The sequence below is a fragment of the Thunnus thynnus genome, chromosome 17, assembly GCF_963924715.1.
Source record: "Thunnus thynnus chromosome 17, fThuThy2.1, whole genome shotgun sequence".
Lineage (NCBI taxonomy): Eukaryota > Metazoa > Chordata > Actinopteri > Scombriformes > Scombridae > Thunnus > Thunnus thynnus.
In genome coordinates this window covers 22,482,573-22,503,728 of record NC_089533.1, presented here as the reverse complement: position 1 = coordinate 22,503,728, position 21,156 = coordinate 22,482,573, and the positions used below count along the sequence as shown (strand labels likewise).

The following is a 21,156-nucleotide window of genomic DNA, read 5'->3' as shown; positions in this document are numbered from 1 at the left end:
GGTTTTACAATGCGTTTCGGTGATCTGAACACAAGTGGACAGCCGAGACGCATCGCTGTTCACACCTGTGTCTATCATGTGTCTCCAAGGTGTCCAGCTGACCGCCTGTGTTCAGATTTCGTTACTGCCTATGTCACTTCCACTAGAAGGGCAAAGGGCCCTGCACACAGTTATTACGTCAGTCTGTCACCAGACAAGCACCAAATTTGTTCTGCACGGGCTGGCTAAGAAAACAAAAATGTTTCAAGAACTAATACACATGAGCTATTCCAAATATTGAGATTGACACTGTGATCAAAACCACCACCACGTCCTGCATTGATGACATATTTTCCTGTTATGTCCTTGTCAGGGACGCATCAGGACACATTAGTGTTTACACTACAAACAATATGTGTGAAAATGCATCCCAGACCACCTTGGCAAGTGGTTTGAGTGATTGGATCACAATGCATCTTGGTGGTTGTTTACACTTGTATTTAGCGCTGTCCACTTGTGATCCCAATCCATCTGCCACTCTGGCCAGTGGAAAAAATGAATTTCCTACACAAAGTTGCTGGTTCGCTGTGTTTGTTTATGGGGGTAGATAACTGGTTCACACTCCAGCACAAACTCCAGCATAGTAGGTGGCAGTGATGCACCTTAACGCTGGTTGCCACCCGCCATAAAATGGAAAAAAGAAGAAGATAGCGCTGCACACCCAGCGGCAGGCCGAGGAGACGGTGGTAGGAGCGGGAGAGCTGCCTGGGCTTGTCAGGCAGAGATAATGTTATCTTCTGCCTTCTGCTTAGAAGTGGCGAATTTACAACTTACAGCAACTTAATATGATATGGTTTCTAGCTTTTGTTTCATATCTAGTGGTGGCAAAAAATGTAGTTGTACATTTCCAATTTATCGTTAGCATAGTTAGCATGCGTTAGCACACGTTAGCTTGGAGGGTTAACTTGGCTATATTATATGAATGTCGCTGTTACCCTGAATGTCCTGCCGAACCCCATTCAAACATCAAAATAGCTCAATAAAGTGTTGCTTGTTGCCACACATATGATGTACAAGTAGTAAATAATTAATAATTCAATAATTAAAAGTATTTTGCATGATCCTTCTGGTAAATTTGGCATTCAATTGAGATGCAAATTAGTAATTAAATCATCACTGAGACTCATGCCAATGGATTTTCTTATTGCTTATGCTGCTGTAGTCTTTACATTACTGTGATACTATAATATTGATTAGCAATTGTATATGAGACCAAGATGACATGATAAATAGTAATAATAGCAAATTGCAATAGTAAAAAGCAATTTATCATTTTGGCTCGTAAAAAAAAATCAGTCTGGCCAGTAATTTTTTCATCTACCAGCCACCTTGGCTGGTAGATGAAAAAATTCATTTTGGACTCTGCCCAACATGCATTTTAAAACCAAGTGTAAACAGGGTCATACTTGTTGGCACAAAGCTTTAACAGTCTGTAGATCATATTGCGATGTTGGATGCGATGTAAGGTAAGACCTTAGACAAATCTTGCTGCTTTCCCCAATAACAAGATAGTATGAAGTGGCCATCCTTAATGAATCAATAAAATTATGATGATCATAGATCATTACAGCTGGCCTCCAGCCAACATTCTGTGTGACTATAGAAGCAGAGGAAAAAAAAAACTATAAATGCTGAACCCGAGAACTGTTTTAAAGGCCCAACTTAACCAGAGACTCATGGGCTTCTACAGCTTCCCACAACTATTCAAACTTCCCAGCAATTCAATTATTCCTTCTGTGGACACTTGACTGCACCCAAACTGCCCTTTAATCTATGGTCCTGTGGCCTTCCACAAGATAATGCAGCACTTCCTGGGAATAAGGTACACAACTATCTGTTGCAAGTCTTTGCCCTGATAATGTAATACACTACTCTTCATTGGGCTTCTCTTTATTATCAAGTATCAGAGGTTCATTCCATCCCTATCCTGCAGAATCATTTCCTCTAAGGTGACTCTGGCCCTGTTGTCAGGTTATATTTGTGCACCTGAAGCAAGTGCTCAATGAAACACCAATTTTGCATTGTATGAGTTTTGTCCAATCATGCAAGATGTCTGCAAGATGGCCGACATTGGTTTTCTTTTTGCATTGCAATGAACAGTCACTTTTACAACTATTCTGAAAGGATAGGTGTCTAATCTTACAAAGACATGTTTGATATTAAAATATTGCCCTCAACTGAGTAATCACAATGCAGATCTCTCAGCAGCTGTTCCTGGCCACAGTGCTGCCCAGTGAGCCTTTACACAGCCCAAGGATGCTCCCATAGGAGACAGCAGAGCGCGAGGGGAAGAGTATGGTAACACCAGAGCCCCAGACTCACTTGGCTAATTTACTGGGCAGACACAGTCACAATGTGAACCATTTTCTCATCGTTTCCTCAGATGTGGCAGCTGCTGAACGGGTAAAACCACCTGCAGCTGTTTGATAATGTGCTGGTACTGCAGCTGAGGGAGTCACACACACACATACACACACAAGGATAATACAAGATCAACTTGCTCGTCCACACACTTCCATCATGCCAGGAGTCATATCAGAGTGAAAACTGTTTTGTCTAGTCTCAGGTGGTGGGTGTGTGCGTGTTTGTCCACATTGTGTATCTTTGTGGACACACATGTCTGGTGCTACCCATCTTCCATCAGCTGTTTATTTTTGCATATCAAGTCTCCTATAGACACAAAGATACTTAAACACTTCAGACTGACAAATGTGTTTTGACAACACTCAGGAAGATAAGCATTTGGTCTAGGATCTCTCCCAGGGACACGTTTCTATTTACACCTACTCTGCCTCGCAGAAGAGACGCTTAATCTTCACCATGATTTGTGGCTTCAGCACTGAAATCCCTCTCTCCACCCTGTTCCTCTTTCTCATCCATCCTTACTTTTCTTTATTTTCCTCTTACTTCCCTACCACCTCATTTTTATTTACTTTCCTTCTCTCTCCTCAGCTGCTTTGCATCAGCATTAGCGTTTGAGTCCATGTGTCATTGTGTAAGACCTTTACACAGGCGTTTATATGTGTTGAGTTATGCTGCAGACTACATTGTCTGTAAAGGTAAAGCTAGGGATAGGAAGAGCACGGTGCATTGAGTGACCCCCCGTGCCAATAACGGCGCTGTAATCACTTTAAATGTGTTTTATTGTCAGCTTTTCACAGATTAGAGCCACAATAATCTGTCCTCCTCCATCCATCTCATTCCAAGCTGTTATTTTTGGCACCAGGATTCTCCCTTTTTTGATTAGTGGGTGTGCAAGGGTTTTTTTTTTTTTCCTTCTTTGTGGGGCCTGTGTTTATATGTGTAGTGAGAAACAACAAGGTTGTATAGCAGGGTATCTGCACCACTCCATTGTAGGGGAAAATAATCTCAAGTGGATGTTGTGCTGGATTGGTTTCTTAAAGGAAGATACTGGAATACAGTGTGGATACAGTGCATGCTCAAAATCTGCCTCTTCAAGTGGAAATCAGCATCTCATGGGTATGGTTGGATACATCAAAACCCAAGCCCTGAAATATGCTTAAGTAAGAACATGGCCTAATCCGCTACTGTACTGTGTCTACCATATCTGCCAGTACAATACACACATCACTAACCCTGCAAAAGGAAGAGGACAAAGAGGAAAAGTCTGTATACAGGAAAACTAAATAAATGCCCTTCTTTTTTACACAGAAGTGTCATTTTTGACGTCCTAGTTATCTACTTGTAGATCTTCTGACGTTTGGCCACAGTTTAACTACTTGGTATAAATTTACCCTCACAAAATTCAGTCAATTATGTGATTTCAAGAGTCCACACGTAAAAACAAAAAGGTGATGTAAAATCACCTGCCCTCAATCTTTTACAGACCTCTCTAATTCACACCACCTGGGCTAACACACTGGAGGAAAGCTATCTCTTCACTCTCCCCTTAGGCTGAATATTGACTGATGAGTTTCATTTTCAGCTATCAATTCTGTTGCTAATTTTACACATTTCAATTAATTCCAGGTATGCTTGCTATGATTAGAAGCTGTAGGAGGATGGATTTCACTATCTCAGGTTGTGATACTGCCATTTTCAAAAGGTTTTCCACAGGAACCCATTATGCACACACAGACTGGAACTGCACACATCTCCAGCCTTTTTTCGGGTGTTGTTTTTTCGCATGATCATCACAATTTTCTTGCAGACGTAAGGCTGTCACGGCTGTCTTTCTAGCAGTCTTCCCGGGCTGGTGTGCCGAGCGTCTCTCCGCTGCGGGATGATGATGAGACTCCCCACAGGGATAATGACATCTAAGAGCATCTCTCCAACGGATGTCCCCCAGATTTAATCCCACCCAATGTTCAGCCTGAGAGTGATGCGCACCCCGGAGAAGAACAGTAATACTACATACAGACGCAGATAGACGGGCAGGTTTGCCAGCTAGACAGGCAGCAGCCGCTGTGATGCACAAGGAGACAGTTAGTCAGACTGGCCAGCTCAACGGCACCTATCCAGCAGGAATAGAAGCAGACATGAATAAACACACTGCCACAGGTGAACACCTAAGCAGTGTGGATGGCACCAGAGTAAAACTGGTCTACACAAAGCTGAGACAGCTTTTCTAATCCTAGAACAGTTTGACAGGATGTCTACTGCAGACATACAACAGATAAAAATGCCTTGGTGATGCTGGATAGTACGTTGTGTTTCAGCTGATAATATACCATCTCCTGGATAAAAACAGCTTTTACACAAGCACCTGTTGCTAGTAAAGAAATACTTTCTCACATGTTCCCTTCCACAACAAGGTCAGCACAAGTGGTCAGCTGCACAATGACCACCTTGCAGCTGGTAGAGATTCAATGTCGTGCTTAAGGACACGTCTGTAGGTCAAACACTCAGTAAGGGGACGGCTTCAAAGACAGTCACCTCAGTTCCTATGGTGCCAGACTGCTGCAATGTCATAAAACTTCAAGAAGCTCATCACTGGTGAAATAGAGTTTAGTAAACATCAGAGATCACACTAATGTCACAAACTGCTCATTATCTGTCCTGCTGGAACTGAATCAATGTAAGGAGAGGGCTTTCAGACAGTCTAAATGAAGCTGTTATTAAATTAATAAATATTGCATGGAACAGAAATTGTTTAAATAAGTGTCATTTGCAGATTTCTTTGTATACTGAAATAGCTACATAGTGACAGTAACAGACATCTTACGAATGCTCTTGCATAGTAGTTTTACAAAATAATTAAGTGCTCAGTTCTTAAATGCAAAATTTCATAATTTATTTCAATCCAATATGAAAAGTTTGAAGTCTGTGCTTCGTCGATATGACAGCTCCCTCAGCTGCTCATGCAGGATTGATAAGTGGGCACCATGTATTTGACGTTTCATTGATGCGTCCTTCCCTCCATAGCGCTCAAACGTCTCCAGAGTCTCCTGGATCAGGTCACCAATGTTCTCTCTCTTCTGCTGGCTGTATTCAATGTTATCTCCAGAGTTTATATTCATGTTCTTGAAGATTCTGAAAATGGGGAGGCTCTGTCTCTGGTAGGGCACCAGAGCCTCTCTCACCTTGTCTCCAGACATCAGCAGATGCTGCAGCACTTTCAGGATGGTGGTCATCACCTGACAGTTCCTTGTGTTCAGGGCATTCCTGATGGGGACAATGAGCTGGGGGATGACAGGCAGGATCTTGGGGCCTCCATGCTCCGGCAGGTCATGGACTCTCTGGCGTGCGTAGAACTCATACAGATGAACCATTTTACATGAGCCATCAACGAACAGAGGCATGTAGTGGTAGTAGTCCAGCTTCTCAGTCTCTACCTTCTATATAATACGGTTGCATACGGGCTTATGCTGCAGTGCTATTGGTAACTCTCCACACTCAAAGAATGAGTGAAAGGTGGTTGGTTTGGAAGGGTGCTCCCGAAAAAGCCCATGCAGCCGGGAGACCTTCACTGTGAAACCTCTGGCTTTAGGCTCCTTCTTGTTCCTCAACATATCCTCAGGTCTTCTCCTGTTAAATAATGTGGCGAATCCAAGCTGAAAACAAAGTGCAATCTCGCTAATGCTGATTCTGTGACTCTCAAAATGTGATGCCTGTTATTTGAGGTTGTTGTTTAGTGGTTGCTATCACAAGGTGCTCTTGTTTTCCTATGAGTCAGACATAAAAAGGCTGTTTGGGGACATCAAGACATGCATGAACATTCTAAAAGCTTTATTAGAATGCTGTTGCTAAGCCCCTCTCCCTTGGTTACTGCTGCTATGCTTGGGTCGACCAATATGTTTTTTTCAGGGCCGATACCCATACAGATAACTAGTAATCAAGGATACCGATAACCGATATTAAGAACTGATACACATTTGCAGTAAAAATTAAAATCTTGGTGTCAAAATGTAGAATGCATGACTTAAATGCACAATTATGCTTCATTTATTACAGCAAAACAGTTTTACATAGCCTTTAGTTGGTTTCAGTGATTTGTATGAAGTGGTGGAGAGTAACTAAGTACATTTACTCAAGTACTGTACTTAAGAACAATTTTAAAGGTACTTGTACTTTACTTGAGTATTTCCAATTGATGCTACTTTATACTTCCACTCCACTACATTTATTTGATAGCTTTAGCTTGATAGTTACTTTTCAGATTAAATTTTGACATAAAACAACATAATGATGAGTAATAAATTAGGCTACAACATTGTTAAAGATTAAACCAGTGGTTCACAAACTTTTTGGCTTGTGGCCCCTTACAAAAAAAAGTGTGTATTTGTGTGTCACATCCCAGATGTCTGAGTTGTTTTCAGTTAAACCAAAGAGACATTTCCCCTCACATGGTTTCAAATAAAACTGTTTGAGGTCCAATGAGGTTAAACTTCACAAAAATGCAAAGATTAAAGAAAGGTTCTGGAAAATTAATCCAAATTCAATTTTATGTAGCAGAACTATGTTTTTTTCTTTTTTCCTACCAGATCTATCATCTCAACACCCCTCAGATTTATCTCATGACCCTCACAAAGCAGTTCAAACAAGCTCCACCTCCAGCAGCTGCAGCAATAAAATGCTGCTTATTAATAATGCACTTTGTTAATGTATTTAATATATCAGTCACAAGTGAGTACTTTTACTTTAATACTTTAAGTAAATTTAACTAGTAATACTTCTGTACATTTAAGTAGGATTTTAAGAGCAGGACTTTTACGTGCAATGAAGTATTTTTACATTGTAGTATACTTTTACTTAAGTGAATGATCTGAGTACTTATTCCACCACTGCAATTGCAATCACATGGATGGTGAATATAATCATCACAAGTATTTGTATCTGAAATGCAGACATATAAGGACAATCCTATACTTGAACTAACTTTTCAAAGAGTTCAGTGATACAACAACTGTAAATAGTTCACTTATGAATATTCATGGATGCAAATATAACCAAATGGTGGTTCTGACTATGGGGAGCATATGTAAAAGACTATCTGACTCCCGCTCAGGTCAGGAGACCTCCAGAGCCTCTCAATGCCTGTCACCATGACTACCCGGAGGACTCCATTTGCAGCGCCACAGTCAGCAGAGTGAATCGCTCCAGTACCTTCAATTAGCAACCCATTATCATTCATGAGTTTGTTTGTGCAAAGCTGTAAGATTGAATTCCAGTTAGTCCTCCCTCCCTGCACTCGCCTGCTGATATAATGTAAAGGGAAGCAGAGGCGGCAGCACTACAGCGGCAGCCCTGTCCTCTGTTCCAGCTCCGCTGCCGCGCTCCATTGGGCTAATTTCTGCTCCGTTGAGGCCTGGCTCATCCCTGTATCTCCCTAGGACAGTGTCAGTTGTACTTGCAAGACACGCAAAGGTCATAAATTAGCAATAGGGCCCCTTGAAGGAGACATGCTGTTAAGCTTCAACCTGGTGGTACTCCTAAGAGGAGCTTTTAAGACACACTGTTTTGCATATAAATATATTCATAGATTTGGGTTTTATTTATTTCATTTGACAGTATAGCGCTGCCATTGTCGCTGCCCCTTGACAGTGGAAAGCAGAAAAGCAAAACTGCTCCCTCTCTTGCCTGAGCTGCTCGTCCTGCTGTCTCTGTCTTCATGAATAGCATAAAAACAGGAGCCATTTTCATTGTTTATCTCCACACAGATGCATTCAACACTCATCCAACACGACCAGTGGACAAAAGCTTTCTCTTGTTACCATCACAATACTGACTGCTCTATCTTCTCTGCTTTGATGGGATCATCCAACACAACAACAACACATTTCAGTTGTTGTGACATAATTAAAGGAGTGGTAGCGCGTGGTAACCAGGGCACACTGGCCTAGTAGCTTTAGTGGTGTGTTTCTGTCCTCCTGGCTGTTTTGTGTGATATAATGGTGTTGACCCCAGTGGCGTCAGACCCTCCATATTGAGTTATTATATTTATGCAACCGCTAAGCTCCTCTGCTAGTTCAAAATGCTGTCAACCGTCAGTAGCTGTGCATGGCTAAGGCCTGCAGTGGACATTCGCAATTTCTGGAAGATAATTTAACAGAGAGCAACGAGAGAAGGCGAGGGAGAAGCAGACGGAGCGAGACAGAGAGAGTTAGAGTCAGAGGGGGAGAAGAAGTGAGCCCTGTATATTTTATTCAGTGGCAGCGGAGTACAATTCATAATCAGGGCCGACTGATTCACAGTTTTAATTAAAAAGTAGCCTTATAGCGCCGGTGGTAACATCTTGATTTATGAGGACCCGACCACAGGCTCCCATCCACCAGACAGAGTGAGTCCACTGTAGAGGAGGGGCGGGGGGGGGGGGGAGAGGAGCGGAGGGGGTGCTAACGCTCATGAGGAGGGGAAGTGTTTCTCACAGCAAGGTGGTTGGCACTGTGGGCATATAACTCAGTGTGAGTGTGTCGGAGTGTGTGTGCGTGACAAGCATATGTGCAGGTCTGTCTAAATTCGAGCCCGACCAATATATCAACGTTTCAGTATCTGCGTACAGGTCGGCTGATAAGCCAGAAGGCCAAAAGACATGTTTGAGGTGATTTGGAAACAGTACTTGTCTACCAAAAAGTGAGTTTTTATATAACAATAAAAGATCTTCCAAATAAATTCAGAGGCTGATATCAGCCTAAAAAGTCCACTATGGGTCGGACCCTTGACTGTATGTATATGAGTTAACACTTAATGACGCATAACTTTGACCTGAGACGCACAAAAAAAGAGAGCATAAGGAAATATAGATGAAAAAAAAAGAAGATAGATAGGTGATCGTCTAGATATTGGCTGTAGAATAAAAAGCCTTTTGGAAAATGGCCAGCGCTGCAAATTTAACCAAGGCTGATGGAATTTGCTTTGGTCTGACAGTAATGTTAAGTTTATGTCAGCCCCTCCATTTAAATCACCACCATAACAGAATCCCTTGATACAGAGAGATTTTAATTAAAAACTGTGTGAGTGTTTGAGTGAGAGAGGAGAGATAAATGCAGAGAGAGCATGGAAGAAAAAAGAGAGAGAGAGAGAGAGAGAGGGAGAGAAATGGAGCATTAGATGTTGGAAAGATGATGCAGGAGAGTAAAGTAAAGGAGAGAACAAGGAAAAAGAAACAGGAGGGACAGAAAAAAAAGGGAATAGTGATTGCAGGAGTGAGATGAGTGGAAAGTGAGAGTTCATTCTGCATTGAAGTGAAAACAGAAAAGCTATGTGTGTTTCTACTTTCCTCGTGCCTGCGTTTATTTTCAATGGCTCACTGCAGTGTTCCTGGACTTTCTCCTGCTTCACTCTGTGTGTGTGTGTGTGTGTGTGTGTGTGTGTGTGTGTGTGTGTGCACGGATGTATCTGTGCAAGTGTTTTTGCTTCCTTATGTGCTCTCCCGTTCTTCGTCACTCTCGCTGATTGATTTTTTAAGGTCTGGCTCACTCGCAATCACGACAGAAACAGTAGTGAAAGTACACACACACACACACACACACACACACACACACACACACACGCAAAAACACAGAAACACACAAATACATGCGCTGACATGCGCACTGTACCGGCTCGTACTCTCTCACACTCAGGAGAAGGATGCATCAATTTGAATGATGCATACACATACTATGAAATAATCCATTTATGCATAAGGCACACAAGGCCTCAGTGTTAAGTAATGAACATGCAGACACTGTCTCTCAGCCTTAACCGTTCAAGCATGTCCATACCGACTCTTCAATTACACAACTGATCTATCACAAAAGATGCACACTTAAAGACAGATACAGCTAAATCGAGCAAAGCTGGAAAAGCGAGAAGATGCCAATTCTGTCTACATATCCTTACATAGAATCTTTTTTTTAAACGTATTTCTCATTTTTATCCTTTTTTAAAGTGTCTCCCTCCACTATAAGCAGACTGTAAAATTATTAGAAGAAGCTTCCCAGATGGTTGGTGTGTATCTACACTACATCGTCAGCAATGTGTAGTTAACACATGATGCACACTTGCGAGTGTGAAAACAGACGTATGGAAGATCGTTAATGACAAAAGCGTTGAGCAAGTTTTAATGTCTTCACTGTTCTCTGCACACGCATGTACATACCGTCAATCACATGTTGTCTTTCTCTCACTCTCTCCCTTTTGAACACACACACACACACACAAAATGACTAGAGAGCACGATATGTAGATGAGAACTAACACCACACAGAGCAACCAGGGAGACGGTATCTCTGTCACCCTGAGGGTTTCCCTACTTCATAAAAGACATCAGTTACTTGGGCAGCAGTTACAGATAATGTCAGAAGGCAATTTTGTGGTGACAGATATTATAATTCCAGTGCACTTAAAATGAAATATATTATTATCCAGGTGTTAAAACAAAGATCACTCTTACATTCAACATTGGTTCAAATATGAGACTTTTCAGCATTAATATATGGTGATATTTATTACAAATACATCATGAGGACTTTATTTTATAAACAAAGAAGTCATTCACTGCTGAAACGCTCATGAAACTCAAATGGGTATTGAATTCAAATTTGACTGCTTTTGTGCGACTGATCCACATTTACATGGTCATACACAGATTGGTGCATGTTTTTGGCCTATTAAAGCCAAACTGTATCTATATATCTTCCTCCATACTTACCTTGAGGGTGGGACCTGTCAATCACCACCACACCTCCGTAATTGCTACGGCTATCAACATTATGATCAAAATTGCACCACATAATACTGGCTGCACGGCTAAAATAAATCCTTAGAAGGATTTATAGTTACAATTAAAGTGTGTGAAAGCACTGCGAGCCAAAACAGCGTGAACCTTCTGTTGAGTGCTCAGTACGGAGTAGTAATATGGACTGTAGACATCCTATAGACCTACTAGCCTCAGACATTTTAAGGCTGATTTCCTTGCTACCCTCCACTGAATCTTATGATACTGTTAACTACGTGTTTAATGGAGCATCTCAGTGACCCGGCGGGCCATCGTGCATACCATGTAAGGTCTCTCTCTGCTATGTTTGTTATCTCTGTCCAATGTGGAAATACATCTGTATATTTTTTGACATTCTGAGTCATACTATAACAGTAAAAGAGCCTTACAGTACTTACTGCTTTTGTCAAATCTACTAAGTATTAAGATGTTGGCAAACTTAGTAGGTCTAGGTCCTATTGATCTTCATAGTAGCCTATTCAGTCTGAGAATTGGAAACTACTCACAGACTCTCTCCTTCCCTCTCTCTCTCTCTCTCTCTCTCACACACACAAACACACACACACACACACACACATTCTTAATGAGGGTGCCATCAGGGTCTGGCTGTGTGAGCGTGTTCTAATTGTCTCATCTTTCGAGGTGGCACATTCTTGGGTCGAGGCTTAATTTAACACCCAGTCCTCTTCTAACGCTGCTATTTACACCCCGCCCCATCACACACACACATTCACATACACTCAGGACTCACCCCTCCAAAGGTATTCTTGTACCCTAACCATCACCCGTCTCTCACACCCATGTCTCTGTACCCTCTCATCCTTCCCTCACTGCCCCGTCACCCTCCAACACCCCCCCCCCTCTGTTCATGGTAAATTAATTGGCAAGCTGTTGTCATATGATACCAACTGTATTAAAAACAAGCAGGCGCTGATCCCCTTGTTATTTCCTCTGTGTACACTACCACAAAGAGCACACCTCTGCAGAAACAAGAGTCAAAGTGTTTAGCACCTTTAAAGGTTAGCTAACGCAGATGTTTCGGCAAGCTGGGTGGCTTCTTCTGCTGCACGTTTCAAAAACAGTGATACAGGTCAGCTATGTCCATTATTTTGATGGAAGTGAAGGCAACAATATACATGTTCCAAAGTCATACAGTCCCATATCCAATTTGTATTTCCACTGAAAGTACGAGGAAACTATTGTTGTTGTAAAGACTATTATTATTATTCCCTGCAGCCATTGCATTTTTGAAGGACTTGGTATGCTTGAAAACTCAAAATTGGCACACATGTCAGAACTGGCAAATATTGCAAAGTTCTGTAGTAGTTGGGCTCAGACGTGGCCAGCAGGCTCAGTAGTGCCCCAATCAAGTTGCTTTGATATTCATGAAATCCAGTGGGATCAATGCTCTCCACATTCTGGACATAACATATTTCCTGAAAGTCTTTTGCCAGACAGAAAGTCAGCCATTTTGGAATTTGTGTGTAAATTTTCATTTTACATACACATGTTTGAGGCCTTTAGGATGCACAAACTCACAAAAACTTGCACCCATGTTCAAACTAGCAAATATTTCAATTTGATATCAGTTCGACTTGGGTGTGGCACATCGGTTCTATAGTGCACCCTGATTACCTTTAGCATTTTTGAGGTAAAACTCACAAAACTTTGCTCATGCATCAAAAGTGGCAAATCTTGATATCCGATATGCATCTTGGGCATGGGTGTGGAAACATGGCTAGAGGGCGCCCCCCCTTAGAAAATTTAAAAGTCAAAGCCCCCACCTTTAAATTTGACGTACATGATCGACGTTTGGTAGGCAAATGTAACATCTCCAGACTTTTAAAAAAAAGCCTCTTGGAGCCATACCCTATGTCCAGCAGGAAGTCAGCCATTTTGAATTTACTGTGCAATTTTTGCACAGTTTGAAGCCATTTACAGGCGTTGTATTTTAATGAACTCCTCCTAGAGAATTAACAAGAGTGACATCAAATTTGGTCAGTGATATCTAAAGACCTTTGTGGTGCTAAATTGCAAAGCATTTGAGTTTTCATAGAACATCCTTGACGTGGCGTCAAATTTTGCCCAAAATGCTTCTGGGCATTAAACAGGAAGTTTACTTTACATCATCCAATCTTCCGCAAATTTCTCATGTTTGATTGAAAAACAGGCCTGAACACATCTACATGTCAATATTGAATCATAGTCATAGCGCCACCTACTGGCAACAGGAAGTCAGCCTTATATGACAAACATCAGATTTACATGAAATTTACATGGTGTGGTCAATACATGATATACAGCAATATGACGTATAATTAGTGAGTGTTCTCTAGCGCCACACAGTGGACACAGGAAGTGATAGTTATCTCCTACATGCAATATCCAATATTCATGAAAACATATATCCATGTCACATCCATACAACATTTACAATACGTCATCTCCAGCACCACATACTACATACAGGAAATAATATTTTACCCCTTTTGCAACTGAGCTTTATCTTAACCCTAAGTTTTAACAAAATCCGACCCGCAAAACTGATGCTGAGATATTGTGCATGTCAGATATGTTAACGGATGAATAAATGTATCAATGTAAGGAGAATAATCTATCGTTTTCTCCAGCGCTTTCGTCATTGTAGACAGTGACACAATTGACAGTGTGTGGAAATTGATCTTTATATAATCCATAAGCATGAAATCTCTTGTGCAAAGAAATGTTTGTCAGGAGTTTTTACAATTGAACAGTCGGGCACTTACATGGTTTTCAATAATTCTGAAACTCTGGTTCTGGCTTTCAGAAATCAATCTAAGATGCAAACAGGAACAATCGACTGGATACACAGAAGAGGTTAAATGGTTGCATGAGAGCTGCATCGTCTTTAGGTGCATTGAGTTTAATCAGTCGGACTTTGACAAACCTATTATGTTTCCATCCCTTACAATAGCTCACATTACAGTCTCCTCTCTCCCTTTTGTCTGTCTGACTGGTTGGAAGTATTACAGCATCTTCCTGTTCTATATGTGACAGATTGGCACATACAACCTATTCCCTTCTCTCTTTCTCTTTCCTCCTATTTCACTCGGTCCCTCTCTCTCTGCAGCCTGGATGCCACATATCACAGGTTTTGACAGAATGTGGATGAGGTCCCTCAGGGAGGCATTAGCTCCCTATAGGGAGTTCTTCTGCTAAACTCCTGGTGGGCATTTTTCCATAAGACAACCCAATCAATTACTTTTAATATTATCTACTAGCAAACAGGCCTAGAAAAGGCTGCAGGAGGCTTTCGGACAGACCGAGGCTGAGGCTGAGAGCCTGCGAGGCGGCGGGGAGGGCAGAGCGGGCTGTGTAGTTTGCTTTGCTGAGGCCACTGAAGCGAGGTGAGCATTAGCTATGACATTTCAACAGCAGCGGGGCTGTGAGACGCCGCCTCATGTGTCTGGGTGATCTCCAGCTCTATTCACAGAAGAGAGCGCACTCAGGGATGGTCGAGGGTCACTGCCCATGCTTGACCATTTCATCTTTGCAACATCACAAACAGGCTTTTAGAGATTTTTTTTGTGTGTGTGTGTGTGTGTGGGGCTCAGCTGATGATGCGCCGCCATCCAATCTCATACCAGGGGGGCGTAGCTCAGTCCTGGTAGAATGTTGTATCGGGGACAGTAATCCCTTTTCTGGTATAGACTGATTTATTGTCCAGCGCGGCTTTCATAATGGGGAAGAAAAACGTAGCTTAGTGGAGCGGAGATGAGGAAAAAGAAGTTTAAATAGCATTACTTAGTTGCAGCTTCTGCACAACAAGACATTAATCAAATTCTGTAAGTATAACATTAATCACTTACTGTGACACGGGTGTTATTATTACGAATTAAAGCTGGATCTGAGTAGTTGCTCTTAAATCAGTGATGACAACACCAACTTGCAGTAAGTTGTATGTAAAACCTATATTCAGTATGTGCCACACAGCCAATAACAGAAGTTTTTACAGTAAATTAAAGTTTTTCTGTGTTGTTGTGAAGCCCAGCATTGTAAGGATTTCACTGTGGAAAGCTGCGGGGCTCTGATTTAAAACGAACTGCCCTGTGTTTGGTTTATCATTCAGCTGCAATCATCCTTTCTCTCAACTATACAGCAAAAAAACCTTCTGACACACTGCATTGTTAGTCCTCTAGGCATGAGCGCGAGTGTTTCCTGTCGATTGTGGCTGCATAAAGATGCTGACCTGTGGCATACACACCGAAACAAATCATTCACCCGCTTCAACAACACAGCCTCTAAGGTGAGGCCAGAAAACAACAAGTCAGCTCGAGAAGCTGAGCGCAGGGGCTGCTCATCCAGACAAATGCTCACATAACTGGACTGCCTACGGTCATGTGTTGAGCTGTTATGTGCATATACTGTATGTAGGTGTTTTTACACACATAGATTTACACCATAATCTACATATTAACACACACACACATAAAGACACAACAGTGCAAACCCGTACACACACATTAATCTATGTAAATGTATTATTTGTCTATAACAACTGTGAAAAATGTCCATCGCATTTTCCACAAGTTGACATCTTCATAAGGCTTGTTTTGTCCGACCAAGAGATCAAAATCATAAGATATTCAATTTCTGATGATATATAACAGAAAAAACAGCAAAGTCTCATATTTGAGAGGCTGAAAACAGTGAATGATGATATTTTTCATGGTAAATAACACAATTAATCCATAGAAAAAGTTTTTGTTGATTAAATTCCTGTCTAACTCATCGACTAATCTGCATTAGATCTATCCAACAACTGGGGCACGAACACCGACGGCACCCGAAGCGTCCTCATAGCAGCATCTGAGAAGGTGCCAGAAAATAACAGATGCCACCAAAGCAAATGTTGGAAGTGCAACGCTCAGCTAATGATGGGATCTGCGGGCCGCTTTCCAGGTGACTTATGTTACTGCTCGGCTGCTGGAGACGAGGATGAGTGAGGCTCTATTGATCTACTGTTTTGCAATCCAATCGATAGCACCTCACAGATCCCTGCCATGTTTTCAGGTCAGACTAAAACACGTGATCTTACTGTCCGAATTCAATTAATATTAACGGATAGCCTTCCCCTGTGATACATAACCACCAGAGACTCACCCTGTATGATCGTGCTGTTGTATTGTGCAGGTTTATTCAATTACAAAATAAGTGAACAGCACTGAAGCCTAGGTTGAACAATATGATTGGAATTCATTATATAGACAAATGTGCCAGGGAGAGTTTGCCGTGCCTGAAAAGTTGATTCGAATAAGACTGAGTTATTGAATTAATGAGATATGCCTACACTGCTGTGTGATTTTGCATATGGTGACAAAACAGAAAAGACAGCAGTACAGTCACATGACAAGTCATTGTCATTGTGAGAAAACACACAGCTGCACTCTTTCTATCTTCTGCTCCACATCCCCAGAAACAACTACCGATACACTTCCTCTCTTTCTTCCTCTTTTCTCCCGTCCTTTTCCTCATCAAAAGCTTCCTAACTCCCAGGCTCTTGAATTTGCTCCAATTTAGGAAGACACAGTCAAAGGAGAAAAAAAAAGAAGAAAAAAACTTCTCTTAACTCCCCTTCGATAAAAAAAAAAAAAAATAGAAAAACAAAAGCATAAAAGAGGAATGATGTCAATTATTGAATATTCTCCCAAAATAAGCACAGAAGCATACTGGCCTATTCAGCAGAAGCACATCAGACTTAAGAAAGACTATAGGAGGAAGACAGATATGCCCGATAGGTGCTCGTTTATCTCACAGTTATGCTTCAATACAAAAAATTGCCATTAATTAGATTCTGTACATCAGCAGGGAGGAGGAAGATGAAGCTGAAATATTTCATACTATACTTCACAGATCAAAGATTGTGGCCTCGATATATTTTACCTTCCAGTTTTCTGCACTGGGTATGAATGATGACACGGACTCCTGGACTCTAAAAAGGAGTCTGTTGTTAATTAGATTTGAAAAATGAGTGAAATGACAAAGTCTCATTTAGGTGAGGTACACAAGGGTTAGATATAAAGCTTTTAAAAACTCATGAGATATTATTATTGGAATATGTCCTCATTTTAACCATTATTCCAGCCAGGGTGTTTTCTTAACATTTCACGTAAGAGCAGGAAGCTCGCTGGACTTGAAAAATAGGCCTGACAGACTAATAGTCTGTAACCATAAGTATGAATGCTAATTTTTTTTACCAAAGAAGGTGGGGCGGTAGTGTTAATGAGATCCAACGGCAATGTTAATTCATCTATATGGTAATGTTTTATGACGTAAGGCAATAGTAGGCAATCTGCAGCGTCAGCATTGGCAGCTGTGTGATTTTCAGCTAACGACAGAAGGCCGAGGCTGAGGCACTTCATTACCAAGCTGCACTGTCGCTCTGCTGCCTGCTAAGGCAGCGGCTTAAAGCAATAGAAGTAACTGTGTAATGGCAGCATTTGTAGTGTGCTCACATAGTGTGCACAGAGTCCATCACCCCCCCCCCCCCCCCCCACCCCCACCCCAACAACTACTGGCTCCCCAAAAAGAAAAAAAAAAAAAAAAAGAACACAACAAAATTCTCACTCTTGCTCTTCTGCACCAAGGCTCAGTCTCTTAAACGTCACGGCTGATTAATAGTGCATGGACAGATACGAAAAGAGAAGGAGGGAGGGAGAGGAAGAAAAAGTAGAGGCGGATAGAGGAGAGGAAGAAAGGTGGGGACAAAAGATTGTGAACAACTTAAAAACTTTTTTTTTTTTAAAGCTTAGCAGGAGAGAGGAGATGAATGTATGAGAAAACGATGGAATGTGCTGATATGATAATGGCCTCTCATGGGCCCTTGTGGCAAATACATTTGCTCTGTGTAATTTGGTCTTGGGAGAGAGAGAGAATTATGTCTTCCTTTGTCTTATCACACAAAACACACTGTCTATCTCCCACTTTCATACAGGATTGCATGAATGTACACGATCACGTCCAAATGGTCACACACTTCCGACACAAAAATCTCATTCAACAAATCCTTTAATTGCCTGATCAATGGCTGTAAAGCCATGCAAATGAAGCTGATAGTCGATATGGGGCTGGGTCAGGTTGAACGTCCACACGCTGACGCATGCCATTGATCAAAGTGCACACTGCGCTAAAAAGCCAGGATTAAACCATTCGTCTGTAGGCTCCACCTTGAACCATTATCCTGACCCTCAAGCAAACCTGGCGTTAGATACAAAGAAAAAAGGCTCCGCAAGTTTTACACCATCCATCACTGAGCTTTAGGAAAGGTACAAAACTATAGGAAAGCTGCAGATGCACAAACACACACTGGTGAGATAAGACGGGTTGGTTTCAGTGGTTCTCTATGGGGACAACGTGGGAAAACTAAGAACACCTCGAGTTGCAGGGACGTCCCATCAATATTGTCTTACCTTGTGTTTTGCCAGCCAAAGTCTCATCCCCGCGTCTCAGAAGTAGCATGATGGTGCGGCCTGGGACTCCTCTCTCCCTCTCATAGCCTCAGACTGAGGGAGGCTGAACTGCAGTCGACACGAGAGAAATGTGATTATTGATTGTTGGCATCTTGAAAATATTATAATTTGTGTTCTTGTTCTAACAGAGAGAGAACATAAAAAATATGGGTTTTTATATTGTTATAGTACATTTAGCTCGCTCCAAAGAGTCCTGATTAGTAGCGCTTCTATTTCCCTTTGAGGACTTCTCACAATTCCTCAGACTGTACCTTCATAATACAGAATAGTTTTGAATAACTGTAAGACATAAAATAATTTAAAGAACTGAGAAGAGCATTACTTCAATACTAGACTGTATATAAGGAGCTCCGAAGTTAGCACATTCAATTACAAAAAAGCTCTGAAACCTTTAACAATCTTTCTGAAGCCCTTCTTCTAATGTTTACATCTTATTAAAGTCAGTCAGATGTATGGTTTGTCATGATACAACTATGAATTACAGTTTAGACATATTGTTTCTGTGAGGAGACAGAACTAATCACCTGGAATGATACCACCTGTCAACACCATTAACCAATTAATAGAAAGATGAGTTTAATTAACTCAGAAAAAAAGAGAATAAAATGATCATGGGAATAAACCAGCCCTTTATCATTTTCAGGTGTCATTCCACCAGCAGGTTTGTTTGCTCTAACCAGCTGCACTTTATCAGATAAATGTGTTTTAGCCTTTATTAATTAATTGAATTACACTCTCTACCAGGACACCTCATTAGGTGTGTGGGCTTTGCTGTAGCAAATACAGATGTTCTCCTGAATGGAGAGGTGAGATTAAAAAATGAGGCAACGTTGCTGAGCATTTATCTCCTCTCCCAATCATAATCCTTTCGCTGTTGATTGTGAACGAGGAGGAACTCACAGCAGTTTTAGGTAAAATCCTCAACAGGTCAAGGCGGTAAAGCAGCAGTTTCGAGGTAATTGTACTCCACAGGAGCAGCTTCGCTTCTCTTCTCCCCTTCGCTCCTCCGAAGAGATGTTTGCCGTCGCTTGTTTTTCTGACGTCTGCCAGTCTGTGATTGCAGAGGGAACAGGGAGGGCAGAGGGGTTAGAAGCAGGTCACAGTCAGTTAGACTCTTATAAAACCATACTGCGCTTTGGCACAGTGTGTAACCTCTGACCTGTTCCCCTTAGAACTAATACATTAGATTGAATTAGGGGAATTTTAAATGCACGACTCAAAATGGTTATGTGAATACAGCTTTCTGTATTATTGTTTACAATCCTTATCCGCTGTGAAGGCCATTTCTGTTCTATAAAAAACAACCAGTCTCTATCCTTAATCTGTTAAAATGCGTCTCACAACTCCTTCTAGTAAACTGCGTGTGTGTTTATGCAGTTTTGCATGGGATAAATAGTACTTAATTGTCTCTGCCTTCTTCCCCAACAACCCCCAACTACACTTGATTAGATCATAATAATAATAAATAGCTTCTATTAATCCAGATTATACATAAGTCATACTGTATATAATGAACACACTCCCCACGTGAGTCCATACCAGTCTCTAAATTCAGTGTGTGTGGGCCATACTTTAGGTAAATAAATGATTAATTGAGATATGTCAATGAATAATAAACAAGTCTCTGCGGGGTAACAGATTGTACTTTTCATATTTAATAGATTGATGGGCCTCACACAAACACAAACATGTAATCACAGACGAACACACCCGTCACATGTACATGCGCCACTTCACACATGAAACGGAGGGGTGAACGTACGGTAGATTAAAACATCAAAGGAGGCCTACGCTGCTCACTTGAAACGCCCAGGCTCCTTTAGCTTGTTTCTTAGCTTATACTAATCCCACAAAAGGGGCATAAATGTTGCGTTTTCTGTACACTCTGTGTACTCCAATCCTTTCTCATGGACAGTGTCTGCGTCGATACAAGTCCTCCTAATCAGCTCCGATGAATTATTGAATAGCCTTTTTATATCAGATCATGACCCATATTCCACTCGCTTGAAGTGAATATGCTGCCAATAAAAAATCGAGATGTACTTTTTAAGTTGTCTCCTCGTCCCACATAGGCTCCCTGCTCCAGCTCTAATGGTTAAACGGGATTCAAACACACACACTGCAGAGTGTTATGAGCTTTAGAAGGAGCTCCGCAGACTGATTCCTTCATTTAACAAAGATGATGGATGAGCTAGTCGTGCAGCATCACAGTTTTTACTAGTACCCCACTTTGGATTTCATAAGCTAAGGTCATCTTTACATGTTTTGAACTGACTTGTGATGCACACAGAAACATGCAGCACTGCCTCACAATACAGCGAATCGCTAGACGGCACAGAGTGAAAGTTAGTGGAAGATAAGATGTATAAAGGGGTGCTGTTGCTGGTTTCATTAAGGCAGGCGCAGTGCTCAGAGCCAGACACCTGAGTTGTATTGTAGTCTCATTAG

The 21,156-nt window shown here is 41.5% G+C and overlaps 1 protein-coding gene and 1 pseudogene across 1 annotated transcript in view; both read right to left on the bottom strand.

Annotated features, from left to right (window-relative positions):
• LOC137200966 (glutamate receptor ionotropic, NMDA 2B-like) overlaps nt 1-21,156 on the bottom strand; it is a 121,525-nt gene that overhangs the window by 91,575 nt on the left and 8,794 nt on the right. Inside the window, exons 3-4 of the mRNA XM_067615729.1 lie at nt 19,609-19,759; nt 18,649-18,756 (exon numbers count right to left, since the gene is read on the bottom strand). Coding sequence (XP_067471830.1) covers nt 18,649-18,675 — 27 coding nt within the window. The 5' untranslated portion in view covers nt 18,676-18,756; nt 19,609-19,759. The remainder of the gene's footprint in view (nt 1-18,648; nt 18,757-19,608; nt 19,760-21,156) is intronic.
• Nucleotides 5,289-6,200, bottom strand: LOC137201447 (parkin coregulated gene protein-like; annotated as a pseudogene).